The sequence below is a fragment of the Alligator mississippiensis genome, chromosome 7 (genome assembly GCF_030867095.1).
Source record: "Alligator mississippiensis isolate rAllMis1 chromosome 7, rAllMis1, whole genome shotgun sequence".
In the NCBI taxonomy this organism is placed as follows: domain Eukaryota; kingdom Metazoa; phylum Chordata; order Crocodylia; family Alligatoridae; genus Alligator; species Alligator mississippiensis.
Window position 1 is genome coordinate 29,865,919 of NC_081830.1, and position 21,190 is coordinate 29,887,108.

The 21,190-nt window shown below is 50.3% G+C and overlaps 1 protein-coding gene and 1 long non-coding RNA gene across 8 annotated transcripts in view; both read left to right on the plus strand.

Annotated features, from left to right (window-relative positions):
- The window catches only part of VPS8 (VPS8 subunit of CORVET complex), a 167,635-nt gene extending 166,662 nt beyond the window's left edge, over positions 1-973 (plus strand). For all 7 annotated transcript variants that reach the window (XM_059730747.1, XM_059730749.1, XM_059730752.1 and 4 more), the window contains one exon: positions 169-973. In XM_059730747.1, coding sequence (XP_059586730.1) covers positions 169-318 — 150 coding nt within the window. In that variant the 3' untranslated portion in view covers positions 319-973. The remainder of the gene's footprint in view (positions 1-168) is intronic.
- A 4,780-nt stretch (positions 974-5,753) lies between these two features.
- Positions 5,754-18,792, plus strand: LOC132251397 (uncharacterized). Its single transcript, XR_009463411.1, has 2 exons — positions 5,754-11,949; positions 17,905-18,792. It is a non-coding gene; the product is annotated as an uncharacterized LOC132251397 (long non-coding RNA).
- The last annotated feature ends 2,398 nt before the right edge of the window (positions 18,793-21,190 follow it).

Consider the following 21,190-nt stretch of genomic DNA (forward strand, 5'->3'; position numbering starts at 1 on the left):
TGGTACACTTAAATGAGCAACATGAGCCCATAGAAAGGCCTCTTCCTGGCACACAGGAGAACTGAAAAGCCTTGGCTGCTGTCCTTGGTGATGTACTGGCCTTACTAACTTCTGTGAGGACTGCTCAGGCCCTGGGGTAGTGAGTGATACATTTCTTTTGTCTCCCAGTTGGCTCTCCTGACAGAGCTGTCCCGGAGTCGTGGTGGAGAAAGGCCCGGGCCTCTCAGCGTCTCACAAGGCGACTCTGCCCTGAGCAGCGTTTTTCAGAATGAGAATTTCCAGCTGCACCTTGCTCCCCCTCCATTCACAGAGGAGTAGCTGTCTTTCCTGGTGAGGCCCATGGCAGCTGCAGAGCACTGTGGGACAATTCCTGCCATCGATGCAAGAGACTGAGTGACTGATGCAGAGATCTGTCATGCTTGTTCAGATTTGCGGGTCTGTGCAAATGTAACTTCCTTTTGTGAGATTGCTTTGTGATCAGCGGGTTTATAACAATAGGCCATCTCTATTAGGATCCCTCTGTCAGCCTCTTTGTCCTCTGGAAGCTATGAACTCTTTGGCAAATCCATCGGTGACAAGTACAAGGTCTTGGGGCAGCTGTACTAATCCCTGGAGCTACTGTTTCTCCAGTCGGAGTAAACCCAAATGCCTGGAATCCATGCCACGTCCGTTCTTATTCCCAGAGAATGCATACTGTCCCACACGCCAAGTCAGCATATCTTGAGCTGCTGCCTTAACACATATGAGGGAAGTGGATAATTAACTTGAGTTGAATTTCAGTATCAGTAAAAGCAGTAGAGAGAAGAAATTCCTGCCTCATAAGGAGTTTGCAAATACAGAATAGTGGATCAGATAGAAGTGGGTGGTTTCACTGCATGGAGCACCGTGGACCTGGGAGGACTTGTGTGCAACACTCCTGTGAAATTCCATTTAGTAATGATAATAATAATAATAAAAAAATCCTGTCCTTTAAGTTCTGTAGTTCTGATGAACAGCTGTTTAAGCCACTCGCACAGTAGAGAGGGGGCAGAAGGGTTGTTTTGACAGGTGCAGCTCTGGAGATGATGGTTCTTCTCATTGCCATTAATCAGAAGTTTGGTAGCAGAAGATGCATGACAGTATCCCATCCAGCTGGTTTGGAAGATGCAACCTCTAGTCCCAGGTACTTTGTATTGGCTGATTCCTGATCTGGTTTGGTGCTAGCATTTGCACAGCCTTCTTCCATGTCCAACAGAGCAGAAGTATTACACCAGCTGTATAAATATTGGGCTGGCTGCTTCTAAGACCGTGCTTTACATGAAAAGGACTTAATGTTCCTTTCCTCCCCCTTCTTTTAACTCAATGACCTGTATGTGAGTTACCCCAAAGCAAGACTGAGAGCTCCTTTTTCAGCCTTTCCTTCCCGACATGTGAGGCTGTAACTGTGACAGAATGTCTCTTCCTCCCCGGTCCCCTCTGAGAGGGTGAGTTGTGGTACAGATGCAGTTGATGGCTTGACAGTGCTTGAGGACTGACCATATCTGTATTCCCTGGCCTAGGAAAGCTCCCAAACACCACGCCCGAAGAACAGGGTCAAGTGTAGAAGCAAGAGGGGTTGGTCTTACCGAGGACATAGAAAGAGCTGTCCCCATAGTGAGACTATTAACAGAGTCACTTACCCAGAAAAAACAGACACTGCCAGGCCAACTAAGATGTAGAGCTGTCCCCAAGCAGTGCTGTTACTGTCCAGGCTGGAAGAGGAAACTAAATAGATGGGCTGAGGATACTGATGCCTGTGTCCCGGGGGTGTGAACAAAAGCCAGTCATGTCTTGCCTCATGGTACATGTACTGTTGGATTCTGGTAGGGAAGTCCTACAGAGGAGGACTGTCATTGTCTGCTCCTGTGAGAACATTCCCCTCTCTTCCCCCTACAACCTGGGAAATCTCCTTCCCAGAAGCATGTTTCCTTTCCCTCCCCTCATTAGCCAATCCCTTTCTTCTTTCAGGGAGTTGCCCCCTGCCTTGTGCTGGGGACAGTGGGGCAGTACAGGATGTGAGGAAAGAGCAAATGTGTGGTCTTGGGGCATGGAAGTTGGGGGAGAAGGCCTGGGTGCAGCACCTGCTGTGGCAGATGGAAGCATGAGGTCCTCTGAGCTCAGAGCTGTCAGGCATAAGTTCCCTCTTCAGCCCTGCCCACATGCTCCAGATCTCCCTGGCCATCAGAATAAGTGCCTTTGAACTGTGCAGGGTTAACTGTGACTAGAGAGAGGAAGGTCCCAGGCTCCAAATCTAGGCCCTCTGCTCAACACCCAGGTGGTGGGCTTGTGCGCGAGAGCTGGGAGGGTAGTGGGGAACGTGCATTAAAGATAAAGGAGTGATGAAAATGTGCGTGACCTGAAATACTGAGACAAAAGTAGAGTAGAATGTGATATGTTGGTGCAAATGCATCGTGGTTGCAGGTGGGTACAGATGCATGTGTGTGTACGTTGGCTACGATTTGTGGAGCTTGTATGACCTTCCTAACTGCTGTATGCCTCCCAGAAGGAATCAATATCCTCTTTGCCCTCTGTCAACCTCCAGAGACGGCATGAGTCAATCATTGAAGAGCATCTTTCCCCTGTGATCAGCAGTTCCCAGTAGATGGTGGGTCAGATTTCAACAGTTCGATTCCAAAGGACACTGGAGTAGCCAAGATTATCGAACTGTGCTCCTACAGAAATAGTAGGCAGCATCCCATGGACAGAGGAGCTGAAGGGGGTCCTGGCAGTTCCTAGGGGCCCTGCTTCATGTTCAAATGAAAACTGGATAGAAACCAGCTGTGGAGTTGTTACATATTTTCAAGCATTGAGTTCAAAACTAGTTGACTCTATTTATATCTGAAGAATAATTTTTTATCGTGTGGTCATTACTTTGCATGTGTGGCCAGTCTAAATTTATTACACGATTAACCAGTTAATTGCGTAATATAAGTAACGTGTAGCAGGGGCCTAAAGGGCAGTGTAGTGGAGGTTCAGTACCGAGCCACATAAGACTAGCGGGAGACTTATTTGGCCACATCAGGAGTTTCTTAGCTGCCTGGAAATCAAAGGACACATACAGGCTGTTTGTGGATCTGGAAGTCATTGTGAGAGTGTACAAAGGAGTAGCAGAATTTCCTCAAAGCAGTTGGGAAAGTGAGGGTGAAGAATGAGATGCAACTTGTGAAGGGTATTATAAAACAAAAAAAAGAGCTTTTATTAATACTAATGATGATGATGATAACCTCACACCCATAGCCCTCTATTCTCTGCCCATAGCCCCCTCTCCTACAGAGGGTCTGTGGCTTTCTTTAAATACTAGCCAATTGCCAGTCAAGAATGACGGTGGGGGGGAGCTGGGATGGAGTGCTGTCAAGTATCGCCCCGTGCTGCCGCTGTTCTGCCTCTTGCAGGGAGCAGGGTGCGGGAGCCAAGGCCAGCGCTGGCCCGGGCTCCCCCACCCTCTGTCCAGTTCTCGGCATGGCTTTGCAATCGCAGTGTTTCCATTAGCCAATCAGAGTGCGAGTAATGTGTTACGGACAGACAGACTTAGGCTTTTATAATATTAGAATTATGCATAAATCCTCCCCTTTCCCCCAACAAACATTCAAGAAACCATGACAGGATAACAACCAAAGGCCTTGTTCTCAAGATAGGTGCCACCAGCTCTTTGGATCCTGCAGGCTTAATGAGGTCCTTCTCCCTCAGTTTGGGTGGCCAGACTTTTGACAGCCTTGAATGATACTAGCTGAACCTGAAGAAATTCATCCCAAGGTGCAGACAGAATGAGCTGAAGATATTTCAGAGTGACTGCTAACAGTATTCTCAAGGTCATGGACAACAGGTGAGGTCCCAGAGGCTTGGAGAAGGACTAACATAGTGCCCATCTTTAAAAGGGGGGAAAGGAAAATACAGGGAATGCTAGCTTGGTCACCTGGCAAGTTACCACACCAAATTATAAATTATCTTGTTTGTAAAAACTCTGGAAGAGAAAAGGGGTGTATGTTCACAGTTAGTGTTGATTTGGTGACCAAATCATGCCGAACCAACTTGATGTCCTACTCTAGGTAGATAACTTGGTGGTTGAGACAAAGGCAATAGGACCTAATATCCCTGCACTTCAGTAAGGCTTTTTCCATAAGTTGCTTGTGATAGTCTCAATTTTGGGCTGTATTAACATCAGTGTTGTATGCAAACCATAGGAGGTGATGGTGCTACCCTACTGTGACAGGGGGCCATCCCAGTACCCGTCACAATGTCAGCCTGCCCACCTGTCTAGGGGAGTCTGCCCTGACTCACCTTGATGTAATGAAGCCAGATGGAAAAAATGCACAAGGCTCCCCGTTTAATGCCCTGATGCAAAAAAAAATTAAAAAACAAAAACCGGACTCGATGATCTATTGAGGTCCCTTCCGACCCTAACATCTATGAAAAAAGCCACAGCCTTCCTGACGACACCAGCGCTGCAGTCTTTGGTTGACCACGTGGATCCTCCTCTCCCTCCTCAGCCCATAGCCTGAGACTGGGAGGATCGACGAGAACACCACCTGTGCCCCCAGACCCTTTAGCCCCGCTCCCAAATCCTTGTAGTGCCTCATGACCTGGCTGGGAGTGCTCCGAGCCGTGTCGTTGGTGCCCACATGAATAAGGAGCATGGGATAATGGTCTGTGGGTTTAAGGAGCTTTGGGATCCTCTCCGCAATGTCCCGGATGCAGGCCCCCAGGAAGCAGCAGACTTCCCGGGCTAAGGGGTCGGGGCAGCAGATTGCCCCCTCAGGAGGGAGTCTCCCACAACAAACACCTTACGTTTTGTCTTGGGGAGAGCAGGGGCAGGAGCTGCAGTTGGGCCCATGTTGCCTGTGGGAGCCAGCAACTCAGCAGGCTCTGCTGGAGCGGCAAGAGGTGCGTACCTGTTGCTCAGCTCTGGCGGGGGAGGGGCCTTGGTGCGGCGGGCCTTAGGGCCCTTGACCACCTTGGTCCATGCCCCTGGCTGGACAGAGCGGGAGGTCCCGGAGTCCTCCTGTGGCCTGGAGGGAGACTGTGGTCTACCCTCCGCCTCCTGGGGGAGAAGGGCCTGGCAGTAGGAGTCTATCTCCTGCTCGCAGTCCCTGACGGCACGCAGTCTCTGGACTGTGGCCTGGAGCTCCTCCAGCTGGCGCGCCAGAGACCCCAAAAGGGAGCAGACCCCACAAGGGGAGGTCGCCATGCTCCCAGCCCCAGAGCCTGAAAAAGGGATAGGCAGCAGCCGAGAGCCAGGGGCTCCGTCCGCGTGGAGCCCGGGACCAGGGGCTCCATCTGGGTGGCCGTGTCTGAGGTGCCGGGGGGGGGGGGGGGGGGGGCGCAGAGCCCGAGGGGACCCTTGAGGTGCGGCGCGTGCCCATCCGTGTCATGCCTCTGGGAGGCTGGCTACGGCTGGGACTGTCTACCCTGGGGGGGCGCTGGCAGGGTCCTGCGCCCTCCCGTGCGAACTCCGCGCTAACTCACGCGCCGTGCAGAGAAGTGCGCCTGTTTGCGCAGCCTGTTCGTGCGGCTCCGGTCGCATGGCTCCCTGGGGGGCTGGGCCAAGTAGGGGCCTGGGCCGGGCTTGACCCGGCCCGGCTCCACTCAGCCGCTGCCTCCCACACACACACTAAGGGGTTAGTCCCGTCTCTCCACGGGCCCCGCTTACCTCCCACTCTGCTGGGGGTCGGCGGGGGGCTCCACAGCTGCTGGAGGGTTTCTGGGGGGCTTTGGGGGAGCGGGGGTGCAGTGAGCTTTCACCTGCGCGTCTGTCGCCGCTTCCGAGCCTAACTGGGGCTTTTTCCCTGTCGGCGGGCCCTTTTAAACTGAACTGTTAACATACCTGGACCTCATTCTCCTTCAGGCCTCCCACTAAGCCCCAATATCATTTAGGCCTTGGGCCTTTCTGGCCCCTGTATTGTTGCCCAAGCCTCACTCTTTGGCATTGGGCCTCAGGCTTTCCTGGCCTCCATATTGTTTCCCAAGGCTGTTGCTTTTCTCTCAGGGTGCACTCCCTTAGCCTTTCCCCTTCACAGGGTCACCCATAAAGCAGTGGGGGCTGAGGCTTTCTGGCACCTCACTGGCTTTCACTAGGGAGGCACTGGTGTGGCATTTCCTGGGGACTGCCCTGCTACTAGCAGCCCCCACCATACCATGCTCCCCAGCAGGATGTAGTTTTAGGTCATACCCCAGAACCACCACAGGCCAACCTGCCCTGGTCTTTCCTCCCCTCACTGGGCTCCGGGATGTTCTCCCTGGGCTACTCACTCCTGGGCACTCTGCTGCAGCCTCCATCTCATCACCTACCCTCAGTCACTGGCCCCTTCACTCTCAGGCCCCTTGTAGGCTACCTCCCATCTGGTGGCTGAACTTCAGCCTCCGTCATACCAGCCTGCTTGCTGGCTGACCTCCTGTCCTCTCTCAGCAGTGATGTCCCCCCGCTCTCCCCAATCAAAGGAACCTCCAGCCTGTGTTAAGCTCTGGACCTGCCTCCAGGCCAGTCGGGGTGCCAGTAGCTCTCCGCAGCCCTGGCCTGCCCCTTGCAGTGGGCTTCCATGCCCTTCAGCCTGTCAGCCTTGGCCCCCTTGCATTGACCAGTCGCGAGTCTGAGGATCAGTCTGGCAGCAGCTGACCTCCCTACTCAGCAGGGGTCCCCCCTTGAACCCTACCATACAGCCATCAACTCCCACCAGGGCTGCCTCGTGCCCCAGAGATCTTCTGTCCAGCAGCCCTTTACTCCACTGGACTCATCTGAGCCCCTGGCCTCAGTCCCAGCCAGTTCCATTCAGGGGCTTGCCCAGCCCCTCAGTAGGCCCACGCTCTCTAACCCCTTTCCTAGGCTGGCCTAGCTATCCTTAGCCCATAGCCATTTCCTCAGGGCTTGGGACCCACCCCACTGGGCCCCTAGGAACCTCCTCCATCCCTATAGCTCCTGCCCTGACCTCCAGCATGTTCCTGGGAACAGAAGAGCTCCAGCTGGGTGATGCTATTTCAGCATCATCCCTACAGCACCTGTTGGCTCTGCTCCTCAGGGCCAAATCTTATACTGTGGTTGCTCAACCCTGCTCCAGTAAGGTAGCCTCCTAGCTGTCATGTGGCCACCTGATTGCCTCTGCTGTCACCTGCAGGCTGCCTCTCAGCTTGCTCAAGCCCTTAAAGTGTCAAGCACCCAAAGGTGTGCCGCCACACACATCCCCGCTTAAAATACTTCTGGGGGGGGGAGGAGGATGTCCCTCTGCCGCTCCACTTGCAGGCTTGTCTGCAGCCTGTACAAGCCCTTGAAGTGGCGAGCACACAAATGGTGCTCCTTCTCACCTACTCAGTGCTGGTTACAGCTCGACTGCATCCAGTTTTGGATACCATATTTTAACACGGCTGCAAAGAAGCTGGAGGGACTCCAAAGGCAAGAGACCCAATTGATAAAGGAATTGGGATACAAGCTATAGGAGGAAAGGGTGTGAGAGCTAGGTAGGATTAGTCTGGAGAAAAGGAGATCAAGGTGAGAGCATTGACAGCAGTTTTCAAATACTTGAATGGCTGCCATAAAGAAGCCAAGCTGAGGATGAAAAGCAATGGGTTTGAACAGCAGCAGAACAGATGTAAATTAAATTTAGGAAAAATGTCCTAACTGTCAGGAACTCATTGGCCAGGGCTGCTGGGAGATCTCCTTCACTAGAGGTTTTCAAGAACAGGCCAGACAGGCAGCAAGCAGCTGTCTTGGATGGTTCAGGAATAGGGCAGCCAACATCTGTGCCAGGGCTTGAACGACCTTTGAAGGACACTTAAGGTCCTTTCTAACTCTACGATGATATGACAGATGCATTTGGTGGGAATGAGAAGAGAAATTCCACTGTCAGGTTTTCTTTTTTCCCCCCCGTGCATATTTAGCTCAGTGGGAGTCTGGCAATTATCTTCCTCTGTGATATATGAAGATGAGTCCCATATACACAGGTGTAGACTGTATAGTGTTGTAGCATACATGCATGTGTGTGTGGGCACAGGTATATGGCCACAAACCCATGGTGTTGTGTAATCAGATTGCAAAACCATGACGGGTAGAGCCTTTGGTCCACATGCCTTTCGTCCTGAGGCAGTTAGACAGCAAAACTCACCCCTGCTGTGGTCCTGCTGAGTGCTAGGGGCATGGGTGTGAGCAGCAGCCACAGCTGGTGATTCTGGTCCCTGGACTGTGAGGACCAGATGCGAGCACAGCCCTGCCATGGGGTGACAGGGGTTGAGCCCAGTAGTCTTTGCAATGCAGAGGACATTTGATGCACAGAAACATAAAATCAGGAAAGTGTGTGTGTGTCTGTGCATGCAGTTTTCAGACACAATTAATTATACAGGTGAGAGGGAAGGCAGCTCTGATAAAACTTTAACTAGGCTGTGTTTTTCTACATTAGGCTGAATAATAAGCCGCCTGCTAATTTCCAGGCATGATGGGGGAAGAGTCCAGCCCTTTCATGTTCAAGGAGGGGAGCATCACATGCTAATGCGCTGCTGTGATAGCGCAGGAGACAAAAAGGCGTTCCTGCTATTTCCAGATGAAAGGCCTCTCAAGCTCGCTGTGCTGAAATGCCCTTTTAGTCTCTGTCTCTCTGCATTAAAGGGTCACATCTCCCACTCGCAGCCAGTTCAGCTAAGTAATTTCAAAGACATTTCTGTTCAACTCAGATCAATGTGTTGGGTCTGTAACACTTTTGTCTTCTTGCTGCAGATGGTTTGGGGGTGGGGGGAGGGATGATCCCTTTGGCAGCCTGGGCTATTCATGGCCAGATGGGAGTTCTGTTCACCTTGTCTGACCATCACAGGCCATTGAGTTTCACCTAGATACATTTTATTGAGCCCAAAGTGTTTAGTCAAACCAAAGCACTGGTGTTCTTAGGGTACTAGATTGTGTTTCAGAAGCAGAGACTGGAAGAGGCTAATAGTGCATCCTCTGCAATGGCAACTGGCTGGTTAGGTAGGATAGGCTTAGATGATCTCAGCAGTTTGTTCTGGGAGAAGATACTTTCTCCACCCTGAATTTGGCTGTTAGTTCGATCCTGAGTGAGAATTAGAAGCACCTACCAGGAATTTGAGAGAGTTTGCATGTTCTGTGCCTCTGCAGCACTTTGGTTCACCTTGTCTGGTGGCCTGTCTCTAGCTATGGTCACTTGCTGATGCTTCAAAGGAAAACCTAAAAAGACCCCAGACCTCAGAATGTGTGTCCAAGTTTGCAGTGGGGGGGGTGGGATTCCTGTCTTCCTTCACTAGGTGAATGACTGAAAACCTGAAGCATGAGAGGTGATGCTGACCATTGCCTTCATACAGAGCTGCAAGTGTTGAGAGCACTGCAAGCATCTTGTTGTCCCCAAAGGACTGGGTGTGGCTGGGATGAGTGTGGGGGCTCAGGGCATGTCTACTCCACATCCCCAGTGCTTCCAGGAAGGCATATCCTTGAACGTGCTCTGCGCACCCATTCCTGCTTGCATATGATTAACCCAACGATATGGTGATGAAGTTCTCAAGATGTTGGTCTCTGGTGCATCTGAGCACAGGCACTGGGAAAGCTACTTCAGCATGTATCCACCCTCACCATCGGGCAATTGCATCTGATTTCAAGGATGTGTTTGTCTGACTCCAGTTTTCTTCACTGGGTCACACTGGGCCCTTGTCAGCAAGGCTGGAAGAGCCTGTGTTATCGGAGATCTCCAGAGGGGCAGCAGCACACGTAGTGAGCAGGTCACCTCTCCAAGGCCTTTTTCATAGGACAAATGGCTGGAGCTGCATGGTGTGATGGCTTGCTTGTATGTCCCTCTTGAGCCTCTCTCCAGCATGTTGTCCTCACCACAGGAATGATGTCACCAGAACTGGACAGGTCTCAGCACCAGCTCAGCACTTCCCAGATGCACAGGCATAGCCCACTGGTGCTCCACATCCATGGATGCCAGCCCTTTCCCCCACAGCATGTCCCTGAGAGCTCACATTGAAGCCATTATCTGTCATGGCCCTGACATCCTTCTCTGAGTCGCTGCTTTCCAAGGCAGCCCCCTGTCCTTTAGGTGTACCTGCTGTTCCTGTTTCTCAACAGGACTGGATAGTGTTAAAACTCATCTCACTAAATCATGACCCCTTAACCAGGGGACTCAGCTCACACTACCATTCCAATTATTTACTGCCCCAGCCAGCTCTGTGAGCCTGCAAAGCTAGTGCATCATTGTCCAGATTGCCAATAAAAATAAATACTGTTGGAGCAGGAGCCAGCCCCTTGAGGTCCCTTTGTGAAACAGCCCTGCTGGTTGCAGCCTTCCCATTAACGACTACACGGTGAAGCCTTTATACGAGGCAGTTTATAATCGATCTACCATGTGCCCTGCTAACACCATAAAATGAAAGCTTTTCATCAGCTTGCAGTGTGGTACTAAGTCAAATGCCTTTGAGAAGTCCAAGTATAGCCTCTCAACTCCACTTGTCATCCTGTCGGAAAAGGCAACAGGCTGGATTGACAACACCAGTCTTCTCCTATGCTAGCTGGACTGGCCCTATTTTTTTCAGCCACTGAACAGTTGCTGATAGAACTGCTGATGATTGTCCCCAATCCAGGGGAGGCAGCTGCGCAGACACCGGCAGGAGAGAAGGGCAAAGTGAGGTGGGCCTTCTCTCGTGTACATGCCCTCAGTACTGTAAGGCCTATTTCAAGGCCCCATTTAAGTGCATAGTTTGTATTGAAAAGTAATTACTTGAGACGTGCTGCTACAAAGGCTGTCGAGGATGCTCAGTTATCAAGCACCACTGCAGGGGGGGAAGGCAGGAGAAACAGCAGCATCCCATGAGTTAGGTGCCGGAAGGGGCAGGGAAAGGTGGGGTGGGAGGGGGAAAGTTGGCATTAGCAGAGCTTAGAGCCTTGGTTCTGCCCTTCCAGTGCCCTGGGGAGCAGAGCTGCTGGGCTTTTCTGGTGGTGTGACCCAGATACAAACACCTAACATACACATGGGCCATCCCACCTCGCACAGGAGGAAAGCTGGTACATGGAAGGTGTCTGGGGAATGCAAGCACTGCCTAGCCCTGTTACGTTACTCCAGAATCTGTGGCACCTACCAGAGCCCCTCTGTCAAGATGTGCCTGACTCGTCAATCTAATAATGCTCTGACTAATACCACCTGGCTCTTCCAGTGCAATGGTCAGCCATGCAGGTGCAAGCACTTTACCAATCAAAGTGAAGACACTTGAAAGTCAGGAAATGCAAATTGCAAGTTGCCTTGGCAACCCTAATCCATCCCGCTTGTGCATACGCTTCATGATACAGCTTCAGCCACTTACTTCCAGGCTGTTTCGCGCGTGGCAGGATGGCAAATGAAATGATCTCTTTCTGAAAAGCTCCCAGTCCAGGCCTGCATGCACTGATACACATGGTGAGTTTTACTGGTGAGCATGATTCTTTGGGACTCTGTGGATAACCAGCCATCAGTGAAGCTGCTTTGCTGGTGTTTCTGAGATGGGGCCCTTAGAGACAGTTCCCTGCAGCAGAGAATTGCAGTCAGCCAGGGCCAGCAGGGACTTCAAGAGGTTATGTAATCTACTGCAACACCCTCCTTGTTGGCATTGACTTAGCCTGAGATTGTAATGGGGCCTAGAGAGACCAGAGTAATTTAGGGAAGTCAGTTATCCAGCTTCTTATGCAGCCCCTGCTTGTCTTCTGTCCAAGCATTTTTCTCAATAAACATTTTATTTCTGATTTCCCCATTCCAGCCATTGGTAAGGTCTTCTCTGCTACAATGACAGGTGGGAAAAACAAAATCCTCAAGGAAAGAACAAGAGAATAAAGGCACCTCTCCTTCCCATGTGCAATCCTTCCCATTACGTTGGTCACCCTCAAAGGCTTCCAGAAGAGCTACTGCTAGAAGAGCCCAGAGGAAGTGATGGAGTCAGGAGAGGCATCGGGAACAATGACTGTGGTCAGCTGTAACAAGTGTGAGCAGAAACCCGCATCCCCAACTTGTGCACTCATTTAATAGAACTGGGGAGATGATTTACTAGAAGCAGGTGGATGGACTGCCCCCTCTTGTCTTTGTGGAAACCCTGCTGAAATCTGCCAGTACAATATGAGCCCAGTTTTGTGCAAGTGAGGTCTAGGGCAAAACACAGGGTTAGTGTGCAGGTGGAGGCCGAGGTGGGTTGGGTAGCCACGTTTTACTTGGACTGAGCCAGGGGAGGGACCCTTAGACAGTGGTGATGGACTTATGCTGAGGCTGAGTACTGGCTTTCAAGTGCCCAGACCCTAGCCACAGCTTGTAGTCATAGCAGAAACAGCCTCAGAAGAGAGGAAACCTTGTTGCACAACTGGGAGAAAGGGAAGGGCTTAGTGCTAGATCCACAAAAGGTCTTAGGCACCTAAGAGATGCTTAACTCCCATTTTAAAACCAACCTTTAGCTCCTCAACCTCTCTCCACCCCACTGAAATGATGCCTCACCCCCTGGGGCCTAGATTAGCTGGATTGGAAAACTGGGCTGGCACTTAAAGGATGAAATTAAGTGCTGACAAATGCAAGGTGCTACATCTCAGGAAGAATCATCAAAAATGCAAATACAGAATGGGTGACCCCTGCTGGGACAGCACACTATGGAGACGGGTCTGGGAGTCTTGGTAGCTCACAGACTCCATATGAGTCTGCAGTGTGAGGCAGCTGCACAAAAGGCATACAATTTTGGGCTGCATCAATAGTAGCATTAAGTGCAAGACACGGGAGGTGATAGTGCCTGTCTACTCAGCACTGGGTAGGCCTCATCTGGATACTGTGTGCAGGTCTGGACTCTACACTTCAAAAAAGGCTGTGGAGAGGGTAGAGAGCGTCCAAAGGCAGGTGACAAAAGTGATCGAGGGCTTGGAAGACAAGTCATATGAGGAAAGGCTGAAGGAGCTGGGCATGGTCAGCTTGCAGAAAAGGTACCTAAGAGGGGGCAATGACAGAAGTCTTTAAATGCATGAAGGGCTGCCTTAAAGAAGAGGGAAAACACCTTTTCTCTCTTGCTATGCTCTACAGGACATGGGCCAATGGCCTGTAGTTGCAACAAAGCAGGTTGAGCTTGGATATCAGGGAAAACTTCAGTTTTAGATCAGTGAGGCAGTAGAATCGATGCCCAGGAAGCTGTGGATGCCCCCTCCTTGGAGGTGTTCAAGAAGAGGTTGGACAGCCACGGGTTGGGGATAATTTATGAGTAGCTGTGCCTGTGTTCTACTATGTGCATTTCCCAGGCTTCTGGACTTTGCTCTTTGCTGTATGGAGCCCGGAGGGGTTTTTCCCTGCTCCTGCTGGTAAATGTGTTAGGATTTTTTAAGCCTTCCTCAAAGACAGTAGGTATTGGCTGCAGCCAAGGTTGGGGATTTTGTCTGGGTTATACCAGTATTCTTGCTGGAACATAAACCTGGAATATCCTGGCTAGGGTGTCTTGCCCCTTTGCACAGGGTCCAACCGATCACCATGTTTGGGGTTGGGAAAGAATTTTACCTCGTGGTCAGATTAGTATGGACTGGCGGGGCAGGGAGTTGCTTTCTTCTGTAACAGGGGGCATGGTCCTCTTCCTAGGATCTTGAGTGTATTTTAACAACCTTTTACAGAAGTAGGATGTTGGCCATTGTGGTCCCCCTTGTTTACCTGTAGCAGATCAGGGTGTTATGCCTTATGTCAGGGTCAACTGTGTAGTTTTGCCCAGAGGTTAGATGATGGATTTTTTTAGGATGGTTTGGACAGGGATGATCCTGCCTCAGGCAGGGGGTTACAGTAGGTGACCGCCAGAGGTCCTTTCCAGCCCAATGCCTCGAACTGTATGACTACTGATCAACTTTGGCACTGCAGCCGTGTCATTGTCATTCCTCACTTTTAGGCATTGTGTTACTTAGTGGAATCTACCACCCTTGGGAAGTACCCAAACTCCCCCTACAATGCACAGGGAAAAGGATTTAGGATCAATGCCCCAAGTGCCAGCATGGAGAGCCAGGAGCTGCCTCGGTGGCTAATAGGAACTTTTAAGGAGCAGGGGGGCATGGAGGGGCATTAAGCACCTCACCTCTGAGACCCAGGTTTTTGCTTATGGCTGCTGGAAAGTGTCTCCATCCACTCAAAGCCCTGAATGTGTCCTGGAGTTAGTGCCTATCTCCGCTTGTTCTTCCAAAACAGCGCTGGAGGCAGCAGTGGTGGCCTACCCCTTTTAACCAGGTCCAGCTGTGAGAGTCCTCATCAAGGAGGCTGGAGACCCAGAGTTACATTCTCCCTTCTGTCTGCTATCAGACAAGGAGGACACCAGGGAAAGCTGGGGGTAACACTGGCACAGCCTTTCTGCCATCAGTGGACTGAAAGACAAGGAGATGATCAAAGAGCTAGAAGCCAAAGCCCCATGTGAGCAGGATGATGAGTAGGATGATATCTCCAAGCTGAGGCTAAGAGCGTGGTCAGGAAGCAGAGAGAAAATGAGAACTCGGGACAGATGGCACCTAAGCAAAGCAGCAGGATCCAATATGCTGAGTAGGAAGCGTGCTATAGACCGATAGCCCAAAGGAAGACAATCCTGATGACAGTAGCCTGGAAAGGCAACCCACAGAACTGTGTGAGCTGCAGGATGAGCTCTCCGATCACCTGTCTGAGCAAAGTCCTCCCCACAGTTCTCAAAAGTCAGAGTACAGCTATTGGAATGGCTGTCAGAGGAACACACCATACTCCGCAGAGGTTGAGACATGGTGCTGCAAATCCAGTGCTTCAGGTTGATCCTGAGTAAGTAGAGAGAGGGCAGGCAGGAAGGTTTTCTCCTATTTCAGCAGCTTCAAAAAGGGAAGCTGCCAAAAAAACATTTGCAAAGAAGCAAGGTATCTATCTGGCAGTCCTGATCAAGAGGGAACGAACCACCTGGATTGAGATAATGGCTGGCAGTAGACGGGGAAAGACAGTGCCATCCTGTACCTTTTGAAGCTATCTTGAGAGAACACAGAATCACTGAAAATGAGGGCTGGAAGGGAGCTCAGGAGGTCATATTTAATCCAAACTCCTGCTCAAAGCAGAACCAACTCCAACTAGATCATCCCAGCCAACGCTTTGTAGATCTGGGCCTTAAAATCCTCCAAGGATGGAGATTCTGCAACTTCTCTGGATAACATGTTCCAGTGCTTCACCACCCTCCTAATGAGAGAGTTTTTCCTAATATCCATCCTAAACCTCCCTTGCTGCAACTTGAGCCCACTGCTCCTTGTTCTGTCATCTGCCATCACTGAGAACAGCCTAGTTCCATCTGCTTTGAAACCACCCTGCAGGGAGTTGAAGGCTGCTGTTAAATCCCCCCCCTCAATCTTCTCTTCTCCATACTGTCATGACCCAATGATTGTGTGCGCGCTTTGGCACTGCAGAATTATTTCCCGCCACACGGAGCTTTCTTTGTACGGTGCAGTTCTCAGCTGCAGAGAGAAAACCCTGGTGCAAAGGAGTTCCCGCCACCTGTATGTAAATTTGTTTCCCACTGTTGGCTATTTCTAAATTATTCCCATGTGGCGGCTAGCGATTGGCTTGCTAGTCATATAAGAGGTTTGAGCAGTTTCCACCCAAGTTGTAGAGGACTCCACAACCATCTCGTGGGGACTCTGAGCACGCGGCAGAGTAATAGAAACTTCGTGTGCGTCTCAGAGGAGTTCAGCACCCTGATCAACCACCAACCTCTTCCCATCTTGTTCGTTAAATTCTTAAGACGTATCTATGGTTTTGCGCGCTCGTCAAGGGTATCCAGAGCTCCATCGTGTTTGTTTTGCGGAGCCTAGCAAACTCTGTGCGTGTGTCTTCGGTAGAGCCTAGCAAACTCCACTTGTGTTTGTCTGTAACTGCAACTCAAGAAAGTTTTTCCTGCCTGCACTGCGACCACCTACGGTGTAAGTAAAACAATCTTTAATTGACCGCTACGAGTCCGTGCCTAATTCTAGTCCGTCGTGCCAGAGTCCCTACCCTGCCTCGGACCGCTCCCAGCCCGCACGTGGCGACGAGGATGGGATCCGGGAAAAGCACAATGGAACTAGAATTAGTTAAGAACTGCCCGTGGCGCAGTGGAAAACGCCAAGTAGAAAACATCATGGAACTGGAGGTGCATATCGCTTACCACCAGGCGGGCGGAGCGGGTGAAAGGTTTATCAGCGGACATCTTTCGCTGAAGGGAGAAGAGGGAGCTTCTGAAGACGGAGCCCCTAGAGAGAGGGAAGTGTATGTTCACCCCATGGCATTCAGGTGTATAATGAATAATGAGCGGGTCCTGTTTAGGCCCCTCGAGACTGTGTCCCTCACCAGAGTCAACCCAGCAGGCGCAGTAAACCCGACCCTCACCCAGGAGTGTGCCCGTTGCTCGCGATGTGCTCAGGAGAGTGAAGAACCGGTGCCGATCGACCGGTTTGCCCCCTTTATGGTGGCGTCTAAATTGAGGGGTTGCGAGCGTCTATCCGAGCTCCGCGAAGATCTGGAGACGGAGGAACGCGCCGCAGATGAGAGGGTAGCCCCGAGGTATGACAAGCGGAAAATATTGGTTGCAACTTTCCGTATTGTAACTGATCTAATGCAGCAAAATGCAAGTTTGAGAGCCCAGCTGCGTATGGCCGTTCAAGCGGTCAAAGAGTTGGCTGCGAAAGAAAATCTTGAGACGCCGCTCCAAGATGGCGCCGAGCAAGAGGGAGACCACGTGGAAGAACCAGAAGAGAGGGGTGGAGCTTCAGAGGAACACGCGAGAGTTCGGCCGGCGACCCCGCCCACCGACGCAGCGTCACTTCCGGCGACCATGCCTTCTTGCCGACAGAAGGGAGAATCGAGTGGAGGAGTGCATCCGCCCCTCCTGCCTGAAACAATAACAGCATCGACTCCCGCAGTAACAGTTCATCCTGTAGCAACAACCAGCCGAGTCACTACTGCCTATTACGCTCGCACCAGAACTGAACTACAGGAGTTGTGTAGAGAATCAAGACTCCAACCTGAAGAAACTCTAGCTGTATGGTTGGGATGTCTGGTCGTGGAACTTGGGTCCGACCTGCTGAACCAGGAAGAAGCAAGCTTCTTGGTCAGACAAGCTTCGTGGAGTAGAGGACATGTCACTGACATCGACAGGGTGACGTTTAACGTTCACTGGCCTATTCCACTTCCATCGCTTGTTGCAGGACTGATTGGTCAAAAAGCCCACGCATGGCATGACGGACGGCCAGAACATATCAGCGCAGAGCAACTTATGCTAGCGATTATCGGAGTCTCATACTGTGCCTGGAACCCCAGAACATGTACACTGGGACTGACACCGCTCCAACAAATAAGACCATGGCCTCACCGTCATCTACGAAACCCTGGAGCCATTCCAGTAACCATCCACGGCATAGACAGCTGTCTTGAAGTTTATGGACAAAAGAACATTGTTGTCCTCCGCATTCTGCTTAACCCGATGGTTAACCAACCTGTGAGTAATCTTCTTTGTCAGTTGTCACGACTGTGTATCCTAATGGAGCCCAGAATATCCAGCGATCGGGAACATCAACACCCGATCAAGGCTCAAGGCGCAAGACATCGCGAATCCGATCTCCCACCATTGCCACAGAGAACACCAGAGGAGCGATTCATGTTTGGATTTCGCCTACAGCGTTCTGGACTCAATAAGCGGCAACTTCGGATTTTAGGGGACGCAGGCCAATGGCAGCTGGCCTATGAGTTAGGTTTTCATTATTTAGAAGAACTGGATGACGAATCCTCAATGCTTTCATCTTGTTGAGTGTACAAGAGAGGGTTGTCCAGAGTAGAGTTGTGTTCAAACACCTGTATTATATGTTTGGGGAGTGATAGCGAGTTTAATTGACCGCCTTGTCGTGCAGTTCCATGTGAATTTTGTAATATTAGTGAAATAACTGTTTTAAGAGAATTCTTTTCACAGATCCGGAATTCAGAGTGCGTGGTAGAGAGAAGCCCCAAGAAGGACAACATCATCAAAGAAGTGAGGGCTTGACGCGTGACTTCGCCATGACGCCCACTGAATCCCTGATAGTTCAATTCTTTATTATGAATATAATTGCGTGTGTACGTGTTTGTGCCGGCTATTATTTGATTCGATCCCTGGAGGATGAACTTATTATGTTGTCTGATTTTGTGTTTACCCGTTTAGTTCAACAACCCGTTGTAAGAGCTACTGGCGACCTGAGTGACGAGCATGTAGTATAATTCAGCTGTGCCTTCAGCAAGGGGGGATGTCATGACCAATGATTGTGTGCACGCTTTGGCACTGCAGAACTATTTCCAACCACACGGAGCTTTCTTTGCACGGTGCAATTCTCAGCTGCAGAGAGAAAACCCCGGTGCAAAGGAGTTCCCGCCACCCGTATGTAAATTTGTTTCCCACTATTGGCTATTTCTAAATTATTCCCATGTGGCGGCTAGCGATTGGCTTGCTAGTCGTATAAGAGGTTTGAGCAGTTTCCACCCAAGTTGTAGAGGACTCCACAACCATCTCGTGGGGACTCTGAGCACGCGGCAGAGTAATAGAAACTTCGTGTGCGTCTCAGAGGAGTTCAGTGCCCTGATCGACCACCAACCTCTTCCCGTCTCGTTCGTTAAATTCTTAAGACGTATCTACGGTTTTGCGCGCTCGTCAAGGGTATCCAGAGCTCTGTCGTGTTTGTTTTGCGGAGCCTAGCAAACTCCATGCATGTGTCTTCGGTAGAGCCTAGCAAACTCCACTTGTGTTTGTCTGTAACTGCAACTCAAGAAAGTTTTTCCTGCCTGCACCGCAACCACCTACGGTGTAAGTAAAACAATCTTTAATTAACCGCTACGAGTCCGTGCCTAATTCTAGTCCATCGTGCCAGAGTCCCCGCCCTACCGTCGCAGGCTCCCAGCCACAGCCCGCCGCGCACCCCCAAAAGCCTCGGACCGCTCCCGGCCCGCACACAAACTAAAGAAGCCCAGTTCCCTCAGCCTCTCCTTACAAGTCCTGTGCTCCAGCCCCCCCAAACATCTTTGTTGTCCTCCGCTGGACTCTTTCCAACCTGTCCACATCCTTTCTATATCGGGGGCCCAAAACTGGACGCGGTACTCCAGATGTGGCCTCACTAGTGCTGAATAAAGGGGAATAATTACAGCTAGCTAGATTGATGGACCAAGCCACAGCAGTCATGGCAAGGAAGTACACAGCATGGAGAACAACAACCTGAAGTTCACTGACAGCACTCATTTCCTTCTTGTAGAGGATAAGACTTGGTATGAGCAGGTCAGTACCCTCCAAAGGACCAGCAAGGAATGTGATTTTCATATCAGTGCAATTGGGTGAATACAGTCATCTTCTATTAGAGAGCAAGTAAGAACTATGCAGAGGCAAACCTAGGCAGCAGCAAAGCAGACACCTTCATTTACTTGGGAAGCCTTCTCACTTGAGACAATGCTTGCTCTAAGGAGGTTGGAAAGCATCTGGCACAGCACCTCGGGTGATGGGAAGGAATTTTCCTAACATGCAAAAATCAGGCTGCTCAAGTTGTGCATGTTCTTGATCCCCCTGTATGCAGCAGAGACCTGGATTTTTCAAGGAGACTGGCACATGACCCTGCTGGCATTTGGGATGCAATATTACAGATGATCACTTGGCATAAACTGGGGAGATTGCAACAGACAGGAGACAATCAGAAAAAGGTTCAGTGTGAAAGAGGTGGTTGCCTCCAGTGTGAAAGAGGAGGTAGTGTGATAACGACACTAGAGTTGGAAGAGCCTGTTTGGAAACAACCACTGGAGGAAGGACAAGCACCTGCTAAAGCTGGTGGTCTTCAGGGTGACAAAGGCCACTGGACCAGCCATGCAGAGGCCTAAAAATGCTGTGGTGAAGTGAAAAGCAGAGCAGACAGTCTGAGCACAGCAGATAACTTCCGTCATTAGACTATGGGACAGAAGTATAAAAGAAGTCCTGAGGGGTTTGAACTCACATCTCCCACCTCTCAGGTGAGCGCTGTAACCACCCAGGTATGCTGTGGTAGAGTGCACTCAGTCCCTCCTGTTGAACCTTTTGCATTTTGCATGGAACAATTAAATATGGGACTGGACTTGATGACATCGGCAGCTTCTGCTAGTGCTATATAGGTATTGGCCAGAGTGTAAGTGGCCATGACTCTTAAGCCTTCTGGATAGGATACTTTCCTGGGAAAAGAAAGATGTAGGTCTGGGCTCTGCTTCAATGAACATTTAATATAACATTTTAAAATATTCATTGGAGCAAGGACTAAGCCTTTGGTCTTCCCTGTGCTTGATCCAGTAGACTAGTGATGCACTCTTTCCCCCCCAGGCCACCAAATGAATATGTAATTATTCCATACAAAGTGGAACAACTTCATCAGGAGAGACTGTGAGAACACTACCCTACAACACCCTTCAGGGGGACTTGCATATTCATTGGGAAGCAGATGAATTGGTTTGCAGATTTCTTTCCTGAGGTTCAATGTGCCTTCAGACTGCAGCACCCGTGTTGCATTGGGTGGACTAAACCAGACCTTTGTACTTGTTGTGGATGTTGTTTAAAAAGGTAGGCAGAGATACACGTACACATATTATTAAGCTAATTTACTCCTATTTCCCTCTAATTAAAGCTAGAATAACCCAATGATCAAATTAGGGTCACAGTTGAGGTTGCATAAATATATCAACGAGTTCAATTAATCCAATCACCAAATTAATACAGTAGGTAATCAAATACAATTAAGAGGCTGATGCTAGAAGGAATCATTTAGTCTGTCTCCCGAAAAACCCCCAAAACTCACAGGAACCCATTTCAATCAAGACCCCAGCAAGTTGGGCATACTATCCCCACTGGTGAAGGACACAGATGCCTAGAAGGTAGGCGGCTACAGGACCAAAGTGTTCATTGTGATCTTAGACCTCTGCCAACCTAAATCACCCAAGCAAGGGTTACTTTTGTCACGGTGTGGCTTTAGGAAGTATAGCGATCCAAGTGTCCCAGTGATTCCCTTTCAGCACTTCTCCCTTTGCTCTCACCCATAGTACATAGTTGGTATTCATAGTTTCTCCCTTCACAATGCTGAAATGCTGAATCTTTCCAAAGACTTCACACAGAGGCCATGGCTAAATCAGAAACAAGAGCAGTCTTTGTCTGGTGCGGTGTTTTGACTCAGAAAAAAATCTACTGACTAATTTGATGACTGGTGTTTACTCTGAGGAAGCTATTA